The sequence below is a fragment of the Thamnophis sirtalis genome, unplaced genomic scaffold (assembly GCF_051295495.1).
Source record: "Thamnophis sirtalis isolate CommonGarterSnake01/CBP01778 unplaced genomic scaffold, rThaSir2_p1.2 scaffold_15, whole genome shotgun sequence".
Classification (NCBI taxonomy): Eukaryota; Metazoa; Chordata; class Lepidosauria; order Squamata; family Natricidae; genus Thamnophis; species Thamnophis sirtalis.
The window spans coordinates 28,484,989-28,502,366 of record NW_028261395.1 but is presented as its reverse complement, the minus strand read 5'-3'; the positions used below and the strand labels follow the sequence as shown (position 1 = coordinate 28,502,366).

Here is a 17,378-nt window from a genome sequence, read left to right as displayed (position 1 = left end):
ATGTGTCACCTCTTATCAAATAATATTTGTAAAATTATTTTATAACATGCTGTTCAAAGCTAGACACAACACTCAAATAGAAGAGTGAAAAAATGAAGAATAGTTTTTAAGTATTTCAATGATTTAGAACAGAGGTGTCAAACTCAATTTCATTGAGTGCCTCATCAGGGTTGTGTTTGACCTCGGAGGGGGCTGGTGTGTGTGTGTCTTTAGGATGGGCGTGGCCAGCTTGACGTCACTCATCAAGGCTCCGTTTTTCAGCTACAAGAGCCTCCTGGAGCCCTCTGCCAGCAAAAATGAAGCCCAGGGAGGCTGTGCATGGCCCTCCCAAGCTCCATTTTCACTGGCAGAGGCACTGCGGGCTGGTCCTCCACTGTTTCCAGGTGGACCCGTGGGCCAGATTTAAGCAACCTATAGGCCAGATCCAGCCAGCGGGCCTTGAGTTTGACTCCCTTGATTTAGAAATTACAATAAATGCCTATTCATGCAGCCTAAAATTGCATTGATCTTTTCCACAGTTACTGTATGTCTCTATGCCCGTGATGGCGAACCTAGGGCACGTGTGCCACAGGTGGCATGTGGAACCATATCTGCTGGCACGCAAGCTGTCAGCTCCAGTGTGCATGTGTGCACTGGCTAGCTGATCTTCAGCCTTCTGGAAGACCGGGGGAGGCTGTTTTCACCTCCCCAGGCTTCAGGAAAGCCTCCATAGCCTGGGGAGGGCAAAAAATGGGCCCAATGGGACTACTGGAAGTTCAGAAACGATCCATTTCTGGCTTCTGGAGAGCCTCTGGAGGGCCTCCGGGGAGCTGGGGGAGACCATTTTCGTCCTCCTCAGGCTCTGGTAGGTCCATTGGGCCCATTTTTCACCCTCCCCAGGCTATGGAGGCTTTCCTGAAGCCTGGGGAGGGCGGAAACACCCTCCCCCGGAAGAAATACCAAGCTCAGCTTGGAGGCAAGCAGTGCGGCACATGTGTTGGGGAGCGGGGGGGGGTGTGGGTTTCTGCACGCATGCACATGTGGGGGGTGGCGCTTTGCATTATGGGTGCCGGCATGCTCAACAACAAAAAGATTAGCTATCACTGCTCTAGGCTAATTTATATTCACCTTTTGGCCATCTAACATTCCAGCTGAAGTAATACCAGTGATCTTGGTAACCAGACTATAATGAGTTATAACAAACGCTTTTCTGAATGATATATTGTGTCTTTAACATTGTCATAATCAAGAAATGTGATCAAGGTAAGTTGGAAAGCCTTGTTTTTGTCACTTACATGGTGACTTCTAGCATCACAGCATGTTTTCTTGATAGATCAGTTGTTTTTTGATCACTGAAAGCTTTCAAGAAGAGACTGAACTGCCATCTGTCAAAAAGGGCGTAGGGGGGTTGGACTACATGACCTACAAGGTCCCTTCCAACTCTGTTAATCTGTATCTCTGTATCTGATCTGCCTTTGCATCTTCGAAGTATTGGTGTCTGTTATGTCCTCGACTTGCGACCGGTCTTAAGTCCCCGACTTACGACCGGCCACAAGTCCTCCACATACGACTGACAGCCGGCAACAGCTGAGCTGTGCCTGATTGGCTAAGGCTGGCTGAACACGGGATGTTTCTGTGATCTTATTGGTTGCCCTGCTTGACAGCTCTAGTATAAATAGCTATCAAGCAGGGAAAGGTGCTGAATTGTATATAGTTGAAGTTGGTTCGTGTGCCACTCCACGCCTCATCTGTCCCTCTCAGCTTCTAACAGTGTCAGTCTGGCCAAGTTCCCTTTTCTCTATTTATCCTTCAATCTTTTGTTACTTCACATTCTCCAGACCATCTCACAGAAAATAGATAAAGGTTCAGTTGAGCCATCAGCAATTCCTTTCTGTCTGGGTTTTAAAAATTGTTCTTTAAAGATTGAAACTTCTTTAAGGTAAAAAGTTATTCATTATCCATTTTCCTGTTAACCTCAAGCTGAAATTCTTTTTGGTCAACATGTCCTTTAGAGACTTTTGTAGAAGGATAAAGTCAAATTACAGTTGAGTAGTTCTACCCTTTTTTGTCAACATTATTCATTAGCATGTTGTCAATGAGCAGCATTTTGAACATGTCTAAAACACCTTTGTACCGCATTTTTCGGACTATAAGACACACTGGAGTATAAGACGCACCATGGTTTTGAAGAGGTAAATTTTTTAAAAAAGTTTTTGCACTCTGCAGGCCTTCCAAGCACTCTGTATGCCTTGTTTTTTGCGCACACAAAAAATGGGCATGCAGAGCTTTAGGAGGCTTGTAGATTTTCACCCTCTTTTTTGAGGGAAAAAGGTGCATCTTATATTCTGAAAAATACGGTAATTCTTAGCATCCTTAGCTTGCATACACTTATCCTGTAGCGTTTTCAACTCTGCTATCCGCATTCTTTTTTGGTGATTCAATTTTTTTTGTATGAATCCATTTTCATTATCAGATTATCATACTGATATTGTATAACCAGATTGGTTTCTTTTGCTATATTCTATTCTTTTTTATCATTAATTGTTTATATTTTTAGAACTTCTCTTGTTAGAAATTAATGACTATCTTTTTTTAAAAAAAAGTTTTTATTTTTTTAAAAATATGAACATTCCATCTTTCCTTAAACAGTGTGGATACAAATATTTCTGTGCAATAACCACAAAATTTACAAAATCATTTACATTGATATTAATTCTCTAATCTTAAAATTATAGTATATTAAACAGTTAAACATAGTGAATCTGTTCATTTTTTCCTCTTAACGTATCTTCTGATAAAAATGAAATAGTAACATTAAGCATAGTAATCGTCTTCCCCATACTAACAATTGTCATAATGTTATATTTCTATCTTAACATATTTTCTACTCTTCTTTAATCTCCTTTTATTTCCAACTTCCATTTTTATTCTCTAACCATTGATAAAATAATTCCCATATCATATAATATTCAGTTTGTTCTTTCTCCTTAATTGCCAGAGATAATCTGTTCATTTATGCACATTCTAATATTTTCCTAATCATCTTCTTGTCAATAGGAATCTTTTCAATTTTCCAATGTTGTGCAATTACAATTCTAGCTGTGGTTAATACGTGAATAATTTAATATGTATTAATAACTATCTTGTGCTTCTTCCAAAACTGCTTCTGACATTGAATCTACTTAGCATTGGCCTTAATTTATTAAAATCTTCTTTCTTGAAGTCTAACACGTATTTTAATTGACAGTTTTAATTTTAGTAATAATTGAGAACTTCAGCACTTTATGGTCACTTTGCCCTTATTCTTAATTTTGCCATGCTTTCTTGTGATAATGGTTCGCATTAAGTCAAGAATAATTGTATCTTTGTCCATGCTGGAACATATTCCTCACTTAGTGGACTCCATTGTTAGCAGAGTTGTTCTCCTGTAGAAATAGCATAGACTGCATCCTAGCCAGATGGAAAGTAGCCATTATAGACACCATATATAAAAAGGGGGAGACAAGGATAATCCCCCAAAATTATAGATTTATAAACCTTATCAGAATTGTGGCTAAGATGTTTGCAAAGCACAATAAATATATTTGTAGAGTAAAATATCTTAGCAGAGAAACGAATGGGATTCAGACCAGAGCACACTACAATAGAAAATTGTTTTATTTTATATCATCTAATAACAAAAGTAGTTTAGGTAATTTATTGACTTACAATTGAGATTGGAACTTCTGTTGGTAAGTGATGTAGTCATTAAGTGAGATATCATGTGACTATGCCTGATTTAACATTTTTGCTGCGGTCATTGAGTGAATTATGTGGTTGTTAACTGGCTCTTTTGGCCCACCCACCCCCCTTCTATACCTGTTTTTATGGCAAATGGCAAAGTGTGCACGCGCGCACAGCATGCAGTGCCTGCATGAGCCCCAGCAATCAACTGGTTGTCGCCGGGGCGGTAGATTGAGCACATGCACACAGCGCAAGTCAGGCACATGCACGAACAAAATGTGCGAGCGCGTGATCAGCATACCGGTAGTGACAGTAAGAGCAACCCACCATTGCTGAAGGCCCAGCAGTGTGCTGTGTCCTTGAGTTGGGAATTCCTGCTTTAGACAGTATCTCTTCCCTCTGATCCAAAGTCATTCCCACATACCATTACAATATTTAGGCAAGTAAAACAAAATGCGCAGGTTCAGTATAGGTGGTACCTTGTTCAATAGTAGTAACTCTGAGAGGGATCTTGGAGTCCTAGTGGGCAACCATTTAAATATGAGCCAGCAGTGCGCAGCAGCTGCCAAAAAAGCCAACACAATTCTAGACTGCATCAACAGAGGGATAGAATCAAGTGTTAATACTACTATATAATGCCTTGCTAAAGCCACACTTGGAATATGGCATCCAGTTTTGGTCGCCACGATGTAAAAAAGATGTGGAGACTCTAGAAAGAGTGCAGACAAGAACAACAAAGATGATTAGGGGACTGGAAGCTAAAACATATGAAGAATGTTTGCAGGAACTGGATATGTCTCTAGCTTGATGAAAAGAAGGACCAGGGGAGACATGATAGCAGTGTTCCAATATCTCCTGGGCTGCCACAAAGAAGAGGGAGTCAAACTATTCTCCAAAGCACCTGAAGGCAGCACAAGAAGCAACGGATGGAAACTAATCAAGCAACCTAGAAGAAAGGAGAGATTTCCTGACAGAACAATTAATAAGTGGAACAACTTGCCTCCTGAAGTTGTGCATGCTCGAACACTGGAAGTTTTTAAGAAGATGTTGGATAGCCACTTGTCTGAAGTGGTGTAGGGTTTCCTGCCTGAGCAGTGGGTTAGACTAGAAGGCCTCCAAGGTCCCTTCCAACTCTGTCCATTCTATTCTTGTAAGCTTCAGATACTCTTATGTCAAAGATCCATGAGAAATTAGAAACGTAGCATCAACACATAAAATATTAATATGTTGATGATGGGATTCTTAATGGCACAGTCTCAAATAGGCCTAAGAAAACTGTCTGCGAAAGCTAAATATTTACTGCATTCTCAATTCTCTGAAGACCATAAACCTTGAAGAAGCACATGGGGAATGTCAAGAATACGTCAGCCCTCATGATCAGAGTGGAAACAGACACTCCATTCATAGGCACTCAATAATCAAAGTTTTATGTTTGGCAGAGGGTCCATTCAATGGCTACCTAAAATATGTTTTGCTGAATAAATACCATATTTTTCAGACTGTAAGATGCACTGGACTATAAGACACACCTAAATTTACAGGAGGAAAACAAGAAAAAAATAGTTTTTGGCCTTCGTGCGTCATGCTTTTTCCCCTCCCCGGGAAAAGCACTCTGCAGTGCTCTTCCTGGCCCGTTTTTGCCAAAAATGGGCCTGTTTTTGGGCTCCGAAGCCAGTGGTAAAATTCAGGTTTTTTACTACTGGTTCTGTGGGAGTGGCTTGGTGGGCATGGCAGGGGAATGATACTGCAAAATCTCCATTCCCTCCCCACTCCAGGGGGAAGGATATTGCAAAATCTCCATTCCCATCCCACTCTGGGGCTAGCCAGAGATGGTATTTGCTGGTTCTCCTCAAAATTTCCGCTACCGGTTGTCCAGAACCTGTCAGAACCTGCTGAATTGCACCCTTGCCCCAAGCCTCGCTTTTTTGCCCCCTCAGGCCCCCAGAAGCACTCTGTAGTGCTCTGCATGGCCTGTTTTCACCCAAAATAGACCCGCCTTTGGCCTGCAGAGTGCTTCTGGGGGCTGGGGAGGGCAAAAACATAATGCACAGAGGGTTCGGGAGGCCAAAAACGGCTGTATTCAGTCTACAAGACGCACCTAAATTTTCACCCACTGTTAGGAGCGGGTAAGGTGTGTCTTATACTCCGAAAAATACGGGAAGTATGATTCAGCCCACTTCCTGGGTATACTGACTTACCAAGTTTATTTTACAACATTTTGTAAAATAATAGGGTTAAAACATGAAACATTTCCCACCTGATATTTTTTCTCAACTGTCTCCAAGGCAAAGGAAAATTTTAAGTTGAGTGTCCTTGATATCAGTCTCCAAACAGACACGAAATTATTGGGGGGGGGGAGATATTTAAATTGGTTGGCTATGAATATCTTTCAGTGAGTTTGATGCAATTCCTAAGAAGGCCTATTCTAGAGCAAGATTTGAAATGTTGGATTTCATGACCAAATATGGGCACTTCCATCACTTGCCACATCATGAGAGGATGTGTATAAGCAGTTCCACAACCATCAGAGATAGTGCTCATGTTTTGGTTGATTGTCAACTGTATGCCCCCTTTTGGGGTTAGATATTTACTTGAAAGAACGATCCACTAAGAACTGTCATGTTTCTTCTTAAGCTCTAGCATATGAGCAGAACTGCTAAGTTTATAGACAAGGCACTTCAGCTAAGAATCTGTTATTTTGAACATCTCAAGTTATCATGCAAAAGTGATATATTTATTTGAACTTGATTATGTTAAGCACATATGTATTTTATTACATTATCTTTCACCTATTTCCTCCCTTGAAATAGACCTTGGATTTTCAATTATATGTTTGTAAGATCTCTCTCTCTTTCTCTCTCTTTCGATCAACCTACCTACCTACCTACCTACCTACCTACCTACCTACCTACCTACCTACCTACCTACCTATCTATCTATCTATCTATCTATCTATCTATCTATCTATCTATCTATCTAAAACTTACCAAGTTCAGACCAGCACCATGGTTGTGGGAGATAAATAATGCCTCCTATATCCATCCATCTATCCATCCATCCATCCATCTATCCATCTATCTATCTAGCTAATCTATCTAATCTATCTAAAACTTACCAGGTTCAGACCAGCACCATGGTTGTGAGAGATGAATAATGCCTTATCTATCTATCTATCTATCTATCTATCTATCTATCTATCTATCTATCTATCTATCTATCTATCTATCTATCTATCTATCTATCTCCATCCATCCATCCATCCATCCATCCATCCATCCAATCTATCTAATCTATCTAAAACTTACCAGGTTCAGACCAGTACCATGGTTGTGAGAGATGAATAATGCCTTATCTATCTATCTATCTATCTATCTATCTATCTATCTATCTATCTATCTATCTATCTATCTATCTATCTATCTATCTATCTATCTCCATCCATCCATCCATCCATCCATCCATCCATCCAATCTATCTAATCTATCTAAAACTTACCAGGTTCAGACCAGTACCATGGTTGTGAGAGATGAATAATGCCTCATCTATCTATCTATCTATCTATCTATCTATCTATCTATCTATCTATCTATCTATCTATCTATCTATCTATCTATCTATCTCCATCCATCCATCCATCCATCCATCCATCCATCCAATCTATCTAATCTATCTAAAACTTACCAGGTTCAGACCAGTACCATGGTTGTGAGAGACGAATAATGCCTCCTCTATCTATCTATCTATCTATCTATCTATCTATCTATCTATCTATCTATCTATCTATCTATCTATCTATCATCTACCTACCTACCTACCTACCTACCTACCTACCTACCTACCTACATACATACATACATACATACATACATACAATCGATCTAATCTATCTAAAACTTACCAGGTTCAGACCTGTACCATAGTTGTGAGAGTCGTGTATTCTGTAATTCAGTTCTTGCGCAATCAGTTAATAATAAAATTAAATAGCTGCTCCCTCTTCTTATGCTCCCCCTAAAAAGTCATCTTCCAGACCCCTCTGGTTGTGAGAAGCGTTTCTTACAAGATGCCTTGTTCCTCTCCTCCCTCACCCCTCCCTCAAATGTGCACACATGCCTGTTCACATGGAAAGAAATGTTGCACATATTATTTATCAAGGCACAGTGTGCTGAGACCTGGAAGTTATCCATGTGCTCAACTTCTCTTTTTTCCCAATTGAAAATTGGTGCAGCCGCCGCCAAAAAAGCCAATGCAATCCTAAATTGCATTAACAGAGGGTTACAATCAAGATCAAGTTTGGTACTAATACCACTGTATAAAGCCATAGTAAAGCCACACCTAGAGTATTGCATCCAGTTTTGATGACCACACTATAAAAAAGATGTTGAGACACTAGAAAGAGTGCAGAGAAGAGCAACAAAGGATGATTAGGGGATTGGAGACTAAAACATATGAAGAACGGTTGCAGGAACTGGGCATGGCTAGTCTAGTGAAGAGAAGGACAAGGGGAGACATGATAGGAGCGTTTCAATATTTGAGGGGCTGCCATGGAGAGGAGGGAGTCAACCTATTTTCCAAAGCAACTGAAGGCCAGACAAGGAATAATGGATGGAAACTGACCAAGGAGAGATTCAACCTAGAAATAAGGAGAAATTTTCTGACCATGAGAACAGAAGTTGCTTTCAGAAGTTGTGGGAGCTTCATCACTGGAGGCTTTCATGAAGAGATTGGACTGCCATTTGTCAGAAATGGTGTAGGGCAGTGTTGGCAAACCTTTTCAGTGCTGAGTGCCGAAACGGGAGTGTGGATGCGGGAGCGCTGGAAACCGGAAGAGCAGCTCCCCAATGCACATGTGGTCTCCCGGTTTCTGGTGTACATACACACGCAAAGACCAACTGGTCAGTGCACATTCACACACCGGAAACTGGAAGCTCAGCTTCCCGGTGCGCAAATGCATGCTGGAGAGCTGCTCTTCCAATTTCCAAAGCTCCCGTGTGTGCGAAGATCAGCTGGTGGCGCGCATGCATGCACTGGAACCTGGAAGAGCATCGGGCGATGGCTGGCATGCCCGGAGAGATAGCTCTGCGTGCCACTTCTGGCACGCGTGCCATAGGTTCACTATCATGGGTGTAGGGTCTCCTGCTTGAGCGTGGGGTTGGACTAGATGACCTATAAGATCCCTTCCAACTCTGTTAATCTGTTAAAAATGGAGTATCCCAATGCTAATAGGGCATTTAAATATGTGACTTCTCTTTATAGCTTTCCTTCCTTTCCTCTTGTAAATAGTATCCCTGCTTGCTTCTGTAGATGGCGAGGGAGAGACGCAATGAACATATGTCCAGGGTGGGAGGCTTGTTAAATTCCTGATCTTTGCAGGATGTGGTTAGCTATTTATAGTGGCCACAGGGTGAAGCTTTGATAATCTTCCTTGATTTCTTAAATGGGCTGCTTGGTGGGTTTTTTTTAAGAGCTTGTGGTCCTGTAAGGTGTTTCTCTTGCATTCTGAGGCATAATGTCTGCTTAAGAGTCCACTGTGGGAAGTAGCTGTGTGTGTCCGGAGAGGAGGTGTCCTCTGATTTATTATGTACCATGAATACAAATAGGTTGAGACTCTAGAAAGAGTGGAGAGAAGAGCAACAAAGTTGATTAGGGGACTGGAGGCTAAAACATGAAGAACGGTTGCAGGAACTGGGTATGGCTAGTCTGGTGTTGATGTTGATGTTTATTTTATTTATATGCCGCCCTTTCCCCCAGAAGGGGACTCAGGGCGGCTCACAACTCAACTAAGGGAGGGGGATACAGACAAAAATTAAAACAACGTGCAACAATACATAATTTAAAACACACAACAGTCATACCATTCGAGAAGGGGGTAGAAGCTTTTTCAGCCCCAGGCCTGTCGGAATAGCCAGGTTTTGAGGGCTTTGCGGAAGGTCTGGAGGGTGGTGAGGGTTCGAATCTCCACGGGGAGTTCGTTCCAAGGGTCGGAGCAGCCACAGAGAAGGCTCTCCTCCAAGTAGTCGCCAGTCGACACTGGCCGGCGGATGGAATTCGGAGGAGGCCTAATCTGTGGGATCTAAAAGGTCTAGAGGAGGTAATTGGCAGCAGGCGGTCTCTCAAGTAGAGAGAAGGACCAGGGGAGTCAAGAGCTCATGAGAGGGATCTTGGAGTCCTATTGGACTGTCACTTAAGTATGAGCCGTCAGTGTGCAGCAGCTGCCAAAAAAGCCAATGCAGTCCTAGGCTGCATTAATAGAGGGAAAAAATCAAGATCACGTGAAGTGTTAATACCATTTTATAAATGCCTTGGTAACAGCACACTTGGAATATCGCATCCACTTTTGATGGCCACAATATAAAAAAGGTGGTAAGACTTTGGGAATAGTGCAGAGAAGTGCAAAAAAGTTGATTAGGGGGCTGGAGGCTAAAACCTATGGAGAATAGCTGCAGGAAATGGATATGTCTAGTTTAATGAAAAGAAGGATTAGGGGAGACATGATAGCAGTGTTCCAATATCTCAGGGGCTGCCACAAAGAAGAGGGAGTCAGGCTATTCTCCGAAGCACCTGAGGGCAAGACAAGAAACAATGGGTGGAAACTAATCAAGGAGAGGAGCAACTTAGAACTAAGGAGAAATTTCTTGACAGTTGGAACAATTAATCAGTGGAACAACTTGCCTCCAGAAGTTGTGAATGCTCCAACACTGGACTTTTTAAGAATATATTGGATAACCATTTGTATGAAATGGTATAGAGTTTCCTGTCTAGGCAGAGGGTTGGACTAGAAGACCTCCAAGGTCCCTTCCAACTCTCTATTCTATTCTATTCTATTCTATTCTATTCTATTCTATTCTACATAATACAACATACGAACATAGTAAGAGATGTCCTGTAGCTCTCAGTTTTTCAACTTCCCTCATTTATTTCTTACACATATAATTACCTAATTGTTACGGGTTGGATGGCATGGCCATGTTCTTCCTAATTTTTTTCCCCTGCAACATCCAATGTTATCCATTAGAAATGTGTAAATAAACTGCTTGTAGTCACAGTACAGTACACTTTGTACAATGCAATAAATGCACTTTGGAGTGCTCCTTCCATTATCTAGTAGGCCGAAGTTGATGATACTTACCAATAAGCTATTTTTTTTATCAAGGTAACAATGATAATCTTAGGGTAGCCTATAGCATATGTATAACTTAGTAATATGGAGCTTATTTTTAAAAGAATAATATAAGTTGATGTCAGTCTCCTTTTTTTTTAAAATTCACAGAGAGGATCCAAATTGGCCTGTGCCTAAACCAGGACCTCTTGGTGCCATGACATCAGGTAAGTTTAACTTCCTTTTTGTTCTGAAATGCTAGGACAGCAGTGGCTAACCTTTTTGTCCTTGCGTACCAAAATTGTGTACGCGCATGATACCGCCTGCACACGCGCCCACACCCAAGATGCAATGTGCTCCGCCCCTGTGCATGCATGTATGACACCATCACCCCCATGCATGCACGTGTGAAACCATTCCCTTGAGCCTCCAGGGGGGATGAAAACAGCCTCCCCTGGGCTCCAGAGGCTGGAAACAGGCCCATTTCCAACTTCCAAAACTTCTGAAAATCCCATTTTTCACCCTCCCCAGGCTCCGGAGACTTTTGTCGAACCTCGGGGAGGGCGAAAACGGCCACCCCTGGGCTCCAGGGGTCCTCCCTGAAGCCTCCTGGCACCAAACATGGAGCGTGGGGGGGCACTCTACTCCTCCTGTGCTTCCCCTGCGCATGCGTGTGCCCTCACACATGCACACCCATCTCCTGCATGCATGGCAGACCTGAAAATCAGCTGGCTGGCAGGAGGTGCACACACATACGTGCTGGAACTGAGCTTGGCGACGGCTCATGTGCCCGCAGAGAGGGCTCCGCGTGCCACCAGTCCGTATACTCATCTGCACAGCTAATAGAAGACATTTCTCCTTTCTGACCTTAAATATTGTATGTATGTTACATCTTTCATGACAAATACATAAAGGTGTTCTTATTTTCAGCAGTAGGAAAACACAACTGGGGGAAGGTGCTTTCATGCAGAGCTGTTTCAGCCAGAGATTTGTGTTACTACAATGGCACCTCAAGAGGGAAAAAACAGCAGTCTGTATTTCACTGATATACAGCCAGATGTAACATAGGGGAACAGCAGTCAAACGGAGATCATTTTCAATAGGAAACTGGAATAGGCCACCAATTCAACCTAAAGGCATAGTTCAGAAGTCCATTGCAGACCTACCATATTTTTGAGAGTATAAGACGCACCTTTATCCCCCCCCCCTAAAAGAGGATGAAAATTTAGGTGTGTCTTGTACACCGAATGTAGCTCTTCCCACCCAGTGCCCCCCAACCCTTTGGCCTCTGGCTCCCAGCAATTTACCTCCTTGCAGCAAATGGGAAAAAGGGGTTTGCGGAGGCTGCAATAGGCTATAGCAATTCCTGCAGCCTGAAACAGCTGATGATCAGGAGGCCCCTGCTGAAACTGAAAGTGAAATAGGTTGTTTGCTGCATGGAGGCAAATTGCTGGGAGGCAGAGGCAGATTTTTCTTTTTGTCCTAATCAGGCTGTTTGCTGCTTGCTGCAAGGAGGTAAGTCAATAACTATAAATGCCTATAGAATGTTGAAATTATTAGACTTATATTTTAAGGACTGCTTTATTATTTTTCTAGACAACTTAACAAAATGAAGAAGCTTTTTAAAATAAATGTTTGATCTGAAGAGCCCCAGTGCTATTGTATTGTATTTTAAACAGCAGAGAATAATACATACTTCCACAAAGCCACATCAATTTTAACAGCATCTGTACAAGTATAGTCTGAACCACAAACAGTGTATATTGTCTGTACTGTTTGCTGTTTGTTGCAAGGAGGAAAATTGTTGGGAGACAGAGGTAGATTCCCCCACCCCCTGTTTTCCTTCCCAAAAGCTAGGTCCGTCTTATACGGTAAGTCTTCTGGCTGATTCTCCAACCCTCAGACTCAGGCTTATAACTTCAGAGCTGGGGACCCAAGGTAAAAATGAGCCATCCCATGGACTTCCTAAAACAACGGTTCCCGATGCCATGCTATTTTAAAAATAGCATAAAGAAATGTGCTGGGAAGAAAGAGAGAGAGACTCAGCATCTCTTCTCCTTTTTCTCCACTCTTCCAGGTGGACCCAGCAGCTATTAAGGTCCCCAGTGGGCTTGTCCAGGACAACAGCTTTGCCCAGCAAGCATTTTTACAAATGTGTACACCATAGAAAGTCATTCATCCCCTTTATTGCGTTGAGGTATTGTGAGTTAATGTTGCTATGGAACCAAAAATAAAGGTAGTGCTAAAAACATTCAGCAAATGTAGTTACAGTTAGGTGCTCCATTAGCAGGTTTAATAAAGGGCATACAGTATTAGGGAGAGAAATCAAGCTGTCAGCATGCAAGAGAACATTAGAAATTGCTAGTTCCTAACCAACCACAACACTAAAGATGAAAGATCTGTTAATTATTATGCACAGCATGGTAAATATTTAGCTCAATAGTGAACCAGGAGCTGTTCCGGTGACTTCACTAGTCACGTTTTCCATCTTGGTAAGAAGGATCAAACTTATCCTTACTTAGAATTTATTTTCTGATAAAACCATTTGTTTACTGGAAACCATTGCTGTGGTTTGAACTCCTTGCAGGAGTTTGATTTTTAATGCATTTTAATGCAAATGAACTGAGGAAATATGGTTAAACAGTAGAGTCTTGAAAAAATAATACACGATAAACCACTGTTCTGTTAAAAGGAACACTGGAAGAAGGAAAATTGATTCATCAGAGTAATGTGTATAGCAGCTAGCGTATTTATTTGCAGAGATACATAATAAAAATTAGAAAGCAGAATGAGTCAAAAGATGGTATCCTCCTTTGTAAAAAAAGTTGGAAATCTTAACCCATTGGTAGAATATAGATAATCCTCTCTTAATTGGGATTGGCAACTCCATCGCTAAGCAACACAGTTGTGAAGCATGTTATTATGTGACCACACTGACTTAACAATAGTAGTTGTGGCAGTTCCAGTTGCCATTGTTAAATGAATCCTGCATAGGTTCCTTATTCGTGTAGTTGCTATTTGCAACTCCTGCTGCCTTCCCCAAGTTGCCCATTGACTTTGCTTGCCAAAAGCTAGCAGTGAAGGTTGCAAATGGCTGCAGTTTGCTGCAACCATTGTGGCTGTGAGCTAGTTGCCAAAATCCGGAGTTGCAAGGGACTGCAGGGACACTGTAATGGCTGCAACTGTGAGGACTGGTCATAAATTTCTTCACTGAGTGTTGTTGGAACTTTGAATGGTTACAGAATAAGTGATCCCTGAATGAGGGCTATCGGTCTGCTCAATATCTACATCAGTGAGGGGATAGATGGGAAACTCATCAAATTTGCAGAAAACACTTATTTCATGTAGTGTAATAAAAATGCAGTTAAAAATGCTATACAAGCCATTATTGAGTGTAAGTGCATGTGCGTGCGTGTGTGTGTAAGAGAGAGAGATGCAGTTAAAAATGCTATATAAGCCACTCAATAATGGCTTGAACAGCGTTTTTAACTGCATTGAACACACACACGCGCGCGCGCACACACACACACACACACACACACACCCCAGGAAGTGCCTCAAAGGAACAGATAGAAGTAAATCTTAGAGAGGCAGGAAATGCTTTACAAAACAATGGAGATGAATGCTAGAGAGGAGTAAAGCTGCATAGAAGGCAGACATAACACCTGTAACATCTTCCCTTTTTCATACTAATAACAAGCAACATTGTAGAAGTGTGCATATAACAAGAACAGATGAAGGTAAATCCTAGAGTGGCAGAAAATGCTTCACAAACAATGGCAATGAATGCTAGAGAGGAATAAAGCTGCATATAAGGCAGACATAACACCTGTAACAACACCAAGCTAGCAGGAATACTCAACATTCCAGAAGTTCGGCTTAAGATACAGAAGGATATTGACAGACTTGAACAAAATGAAATTCAGTGGTGAAAAAAGTAAATTTCTACATTTAGGCTACAAAAATAAGATGCATAGGTATAAAATAGGTGGTACTTAGCTCTATAGTAATAACTACAAGAGGGATTTTGGAGTCTTAGTGGGCAACCATTTAAATATGAGCCAGCAGTGTGCATCAGCTGCCAAAAAAGCCAACACAGTTCTGAGCTGCATAAACAGAGAGATAGACTCAAGATTACGTGAAGTGTTAATACATTTTATAAATGCCTTGGTAACAGCACACTTGGAATATTGCATCCACTTTTAATCGTCACAATATAAAAAAGATGGTAAGATTTTGGGAATAGTGCAGAGAAGTGCAACAAAGTTAATTAGGGGGCTGGAGGCTAAAACTTATGGAGAATAGTTGCAGGAATTGGATATGTCTAGTTTAATGAAAAGAAGGACTAGGGAAGATATGATAGCAGTGTTCCAATGTTTAAGGGGCTACCACAAAGAAGAGGGAGTCAACTATTCTCCAAAGCACCGAAAGGCAAGAAAGCACCCAAAGGCAAAAAATGGGTGGAAAACTAATCAAGCAGAGAAGCAACTGAAAACTAAGGAGAAATTTCCTAACAATTAGAACAATTACCATATTTTTTGGACTATAAAACACACCGGTGTATAAGGCGCACCAAGATTTCTAAGTGGTAAGTAAGAAAAAAAAAGTTTTTGTCCTCCCCGGCCCCCAGGAGCACTCTGCAGGCTTCAGCAGGGCTGGGGGAAGTAAAAAACGCCTCCGTTTTTGCAAAAAATGGCTGGTTTCTTGCAAAAATGGGATGTGGGGGCGGGGCTTCGGAACTCCAAAAATGGCTGTATTCCGTATATAAGATGGACCAACATTTCTACGCTCTTTTTTTTTGGGGGGGGGGGAAATGTGTATCTTATACTCTGAAAAATAATAATCATTCGAACAACTTGCCTCCAGAAGTTGTGGGTGCTCCAACACTGGAAATTTTTAAGAAGGTATTGGACAACTATTTGTCTGAAATGGTATAGGGTTTCCTGCCTGAGCAGGGGTTGGACTAGAAGACTTCCAAGGTCCCTTTCAAATCTATTATTCTGTTTAGGTACTTCCCTTCCTAAAGTAGAGATTTCCAGAGCACAAGTGTGGCTACTGAGAAGACCTTTTCTCTTGTCACATGCCCCAGATGCATTAGAAGTTGTCCTGTATAACAGAATTCAAGCGCACAAGATTGGAAAACATGTGAGGGATCCTAATGGAAGGCCAGCTGAAAAATGAGCAAGTAATATGCAGTAGTTTAAAACAGCCTAGGCAGTTCTGGACTGCATTATCAGAAACACCGAAGCATTTTCTCAGGACTACAAGAAGTAATTCCCATTTTCGCTGGTGAGCCCATGCTTGGGAGTTTTGCATTCAGATCATGTGGTATTGACATGCACCCAAAAGAGGCGGGGCTTTCCCCATTCTGCTCTTCTCAACCCCATGTGGCTTTTCACGAACTTGATAGCACACTATAAGCAGCCTGATGATGATCTTCTGTCTGACCTCACAAAGTGAGTGAGAATATCTACAGATCTTGTTTCATGTTAACCTAAGGGTATTTTGGTTCAGGCCTTACTGATCTTTCCATACCGTATGCATAGGGTCAGATGCTAATTAAGATATGACCATGGTTGCATAGTTGCATTAGAACAATTCATCAGTGGAACAATTTGCCTCCAGAAGTTGTGAATGCTCCAACACTGGATGTTTTAAAGAAGATGTTGGATAACCATCTGTCTGAAGTGGTGTAGGGTTTCCTGCCTGAGGAGGGGGTTGGACTAGAAGACCTCCAAGGTCCCTTCCAACTCTTACTCTATTCTAAACCTTTCCTTTTCCTTAGAAACACTGTTCCACACTCTTGGGCAGGCAGTTTAAGGCTCATTGTTACATCTGTGAACAAATTGTCACCAAATCCTCATGTGGATTGGCTTTTATATCATAGAATGTGCCAAGACTTCCTTATTTTGAGAAACAATATTATTATACTGAACTTATCTGTGTAGCCACTTGTTAAATGGACTTGACATTTGGTGGACTGGATGACAATTTGTTGTTTGCTTTCTTTTTCTCTGACAGTTTTTTCCCTGCCAATTTTTGGGCCAAGTTTTAACTTTTGCTGTATCTTTTTCACGAATAATAAAAAATATTTAACACCAGCAATTAATGAATTCATTAGATGGTATGTATACATGTTAAGCAGGAACATAATAGTTCTAGAGAGGGTTTGACAACCTCTCTAGAACAGGGGTGTCAAACTCAAGGCCTGGGGGCTGGATCCAGCCCGTGGGGTGTTTAGATCTGGTCCACAGGGCCACCCAGGAAACAGCCAAAGACTGGCCTGCCAGCGAAAACAGAGTGGCCTTCCTGAGCTCCATTTTCGCTGGCAGAGGATTGCAGGAGGCCATTGGAATCTAAAATGGAGCTCAGGAGCCTGTTTACTCTGGCAGAGCACTCGGGCCACCACAGGCGCCCCGACACGAATAACGTTGAGCTGGCCACACCCACCCTGGCCTCCAGAGGTCAAACACAACCCTGATGTGGCCCTCAATGAAATTGAGTTTGACACACCTGCTCTAGAAAGACAACTACATAAACTATTCTTATCCAAGTTTCTTCTTTGTCATTTTTGCTGGGT

General features: G+C 41.8%; 1 protein-coding gene across 24 annotated transcripts in view; it reads left to right on the top strand.

Annotated features, from left to right (window-relative positions):
- SORBS1 (sorbin and SH3 domain containing 1) overlaps window positions 1–17,378 on the top strand; it is a 127,858-nt gene that overhangs the window by 27,551 nt on the left and 82,929 nt on the right. For all 24 annotated transcript variants that reach the window (XM_087702578.1, XM_087702583.1, XM_087702579.1 and 21 more), the window contains one exon: window positions 10,970–11,025. In XM_087702578.1, the coding sequence (XP_087558704.1) occupies window positions 10,970–11,025 (56 nt within the window). Of the gene's footprint in view, window positions 1–10,969; window positions 11,026–17,378 lie in introns of those variants that run through there.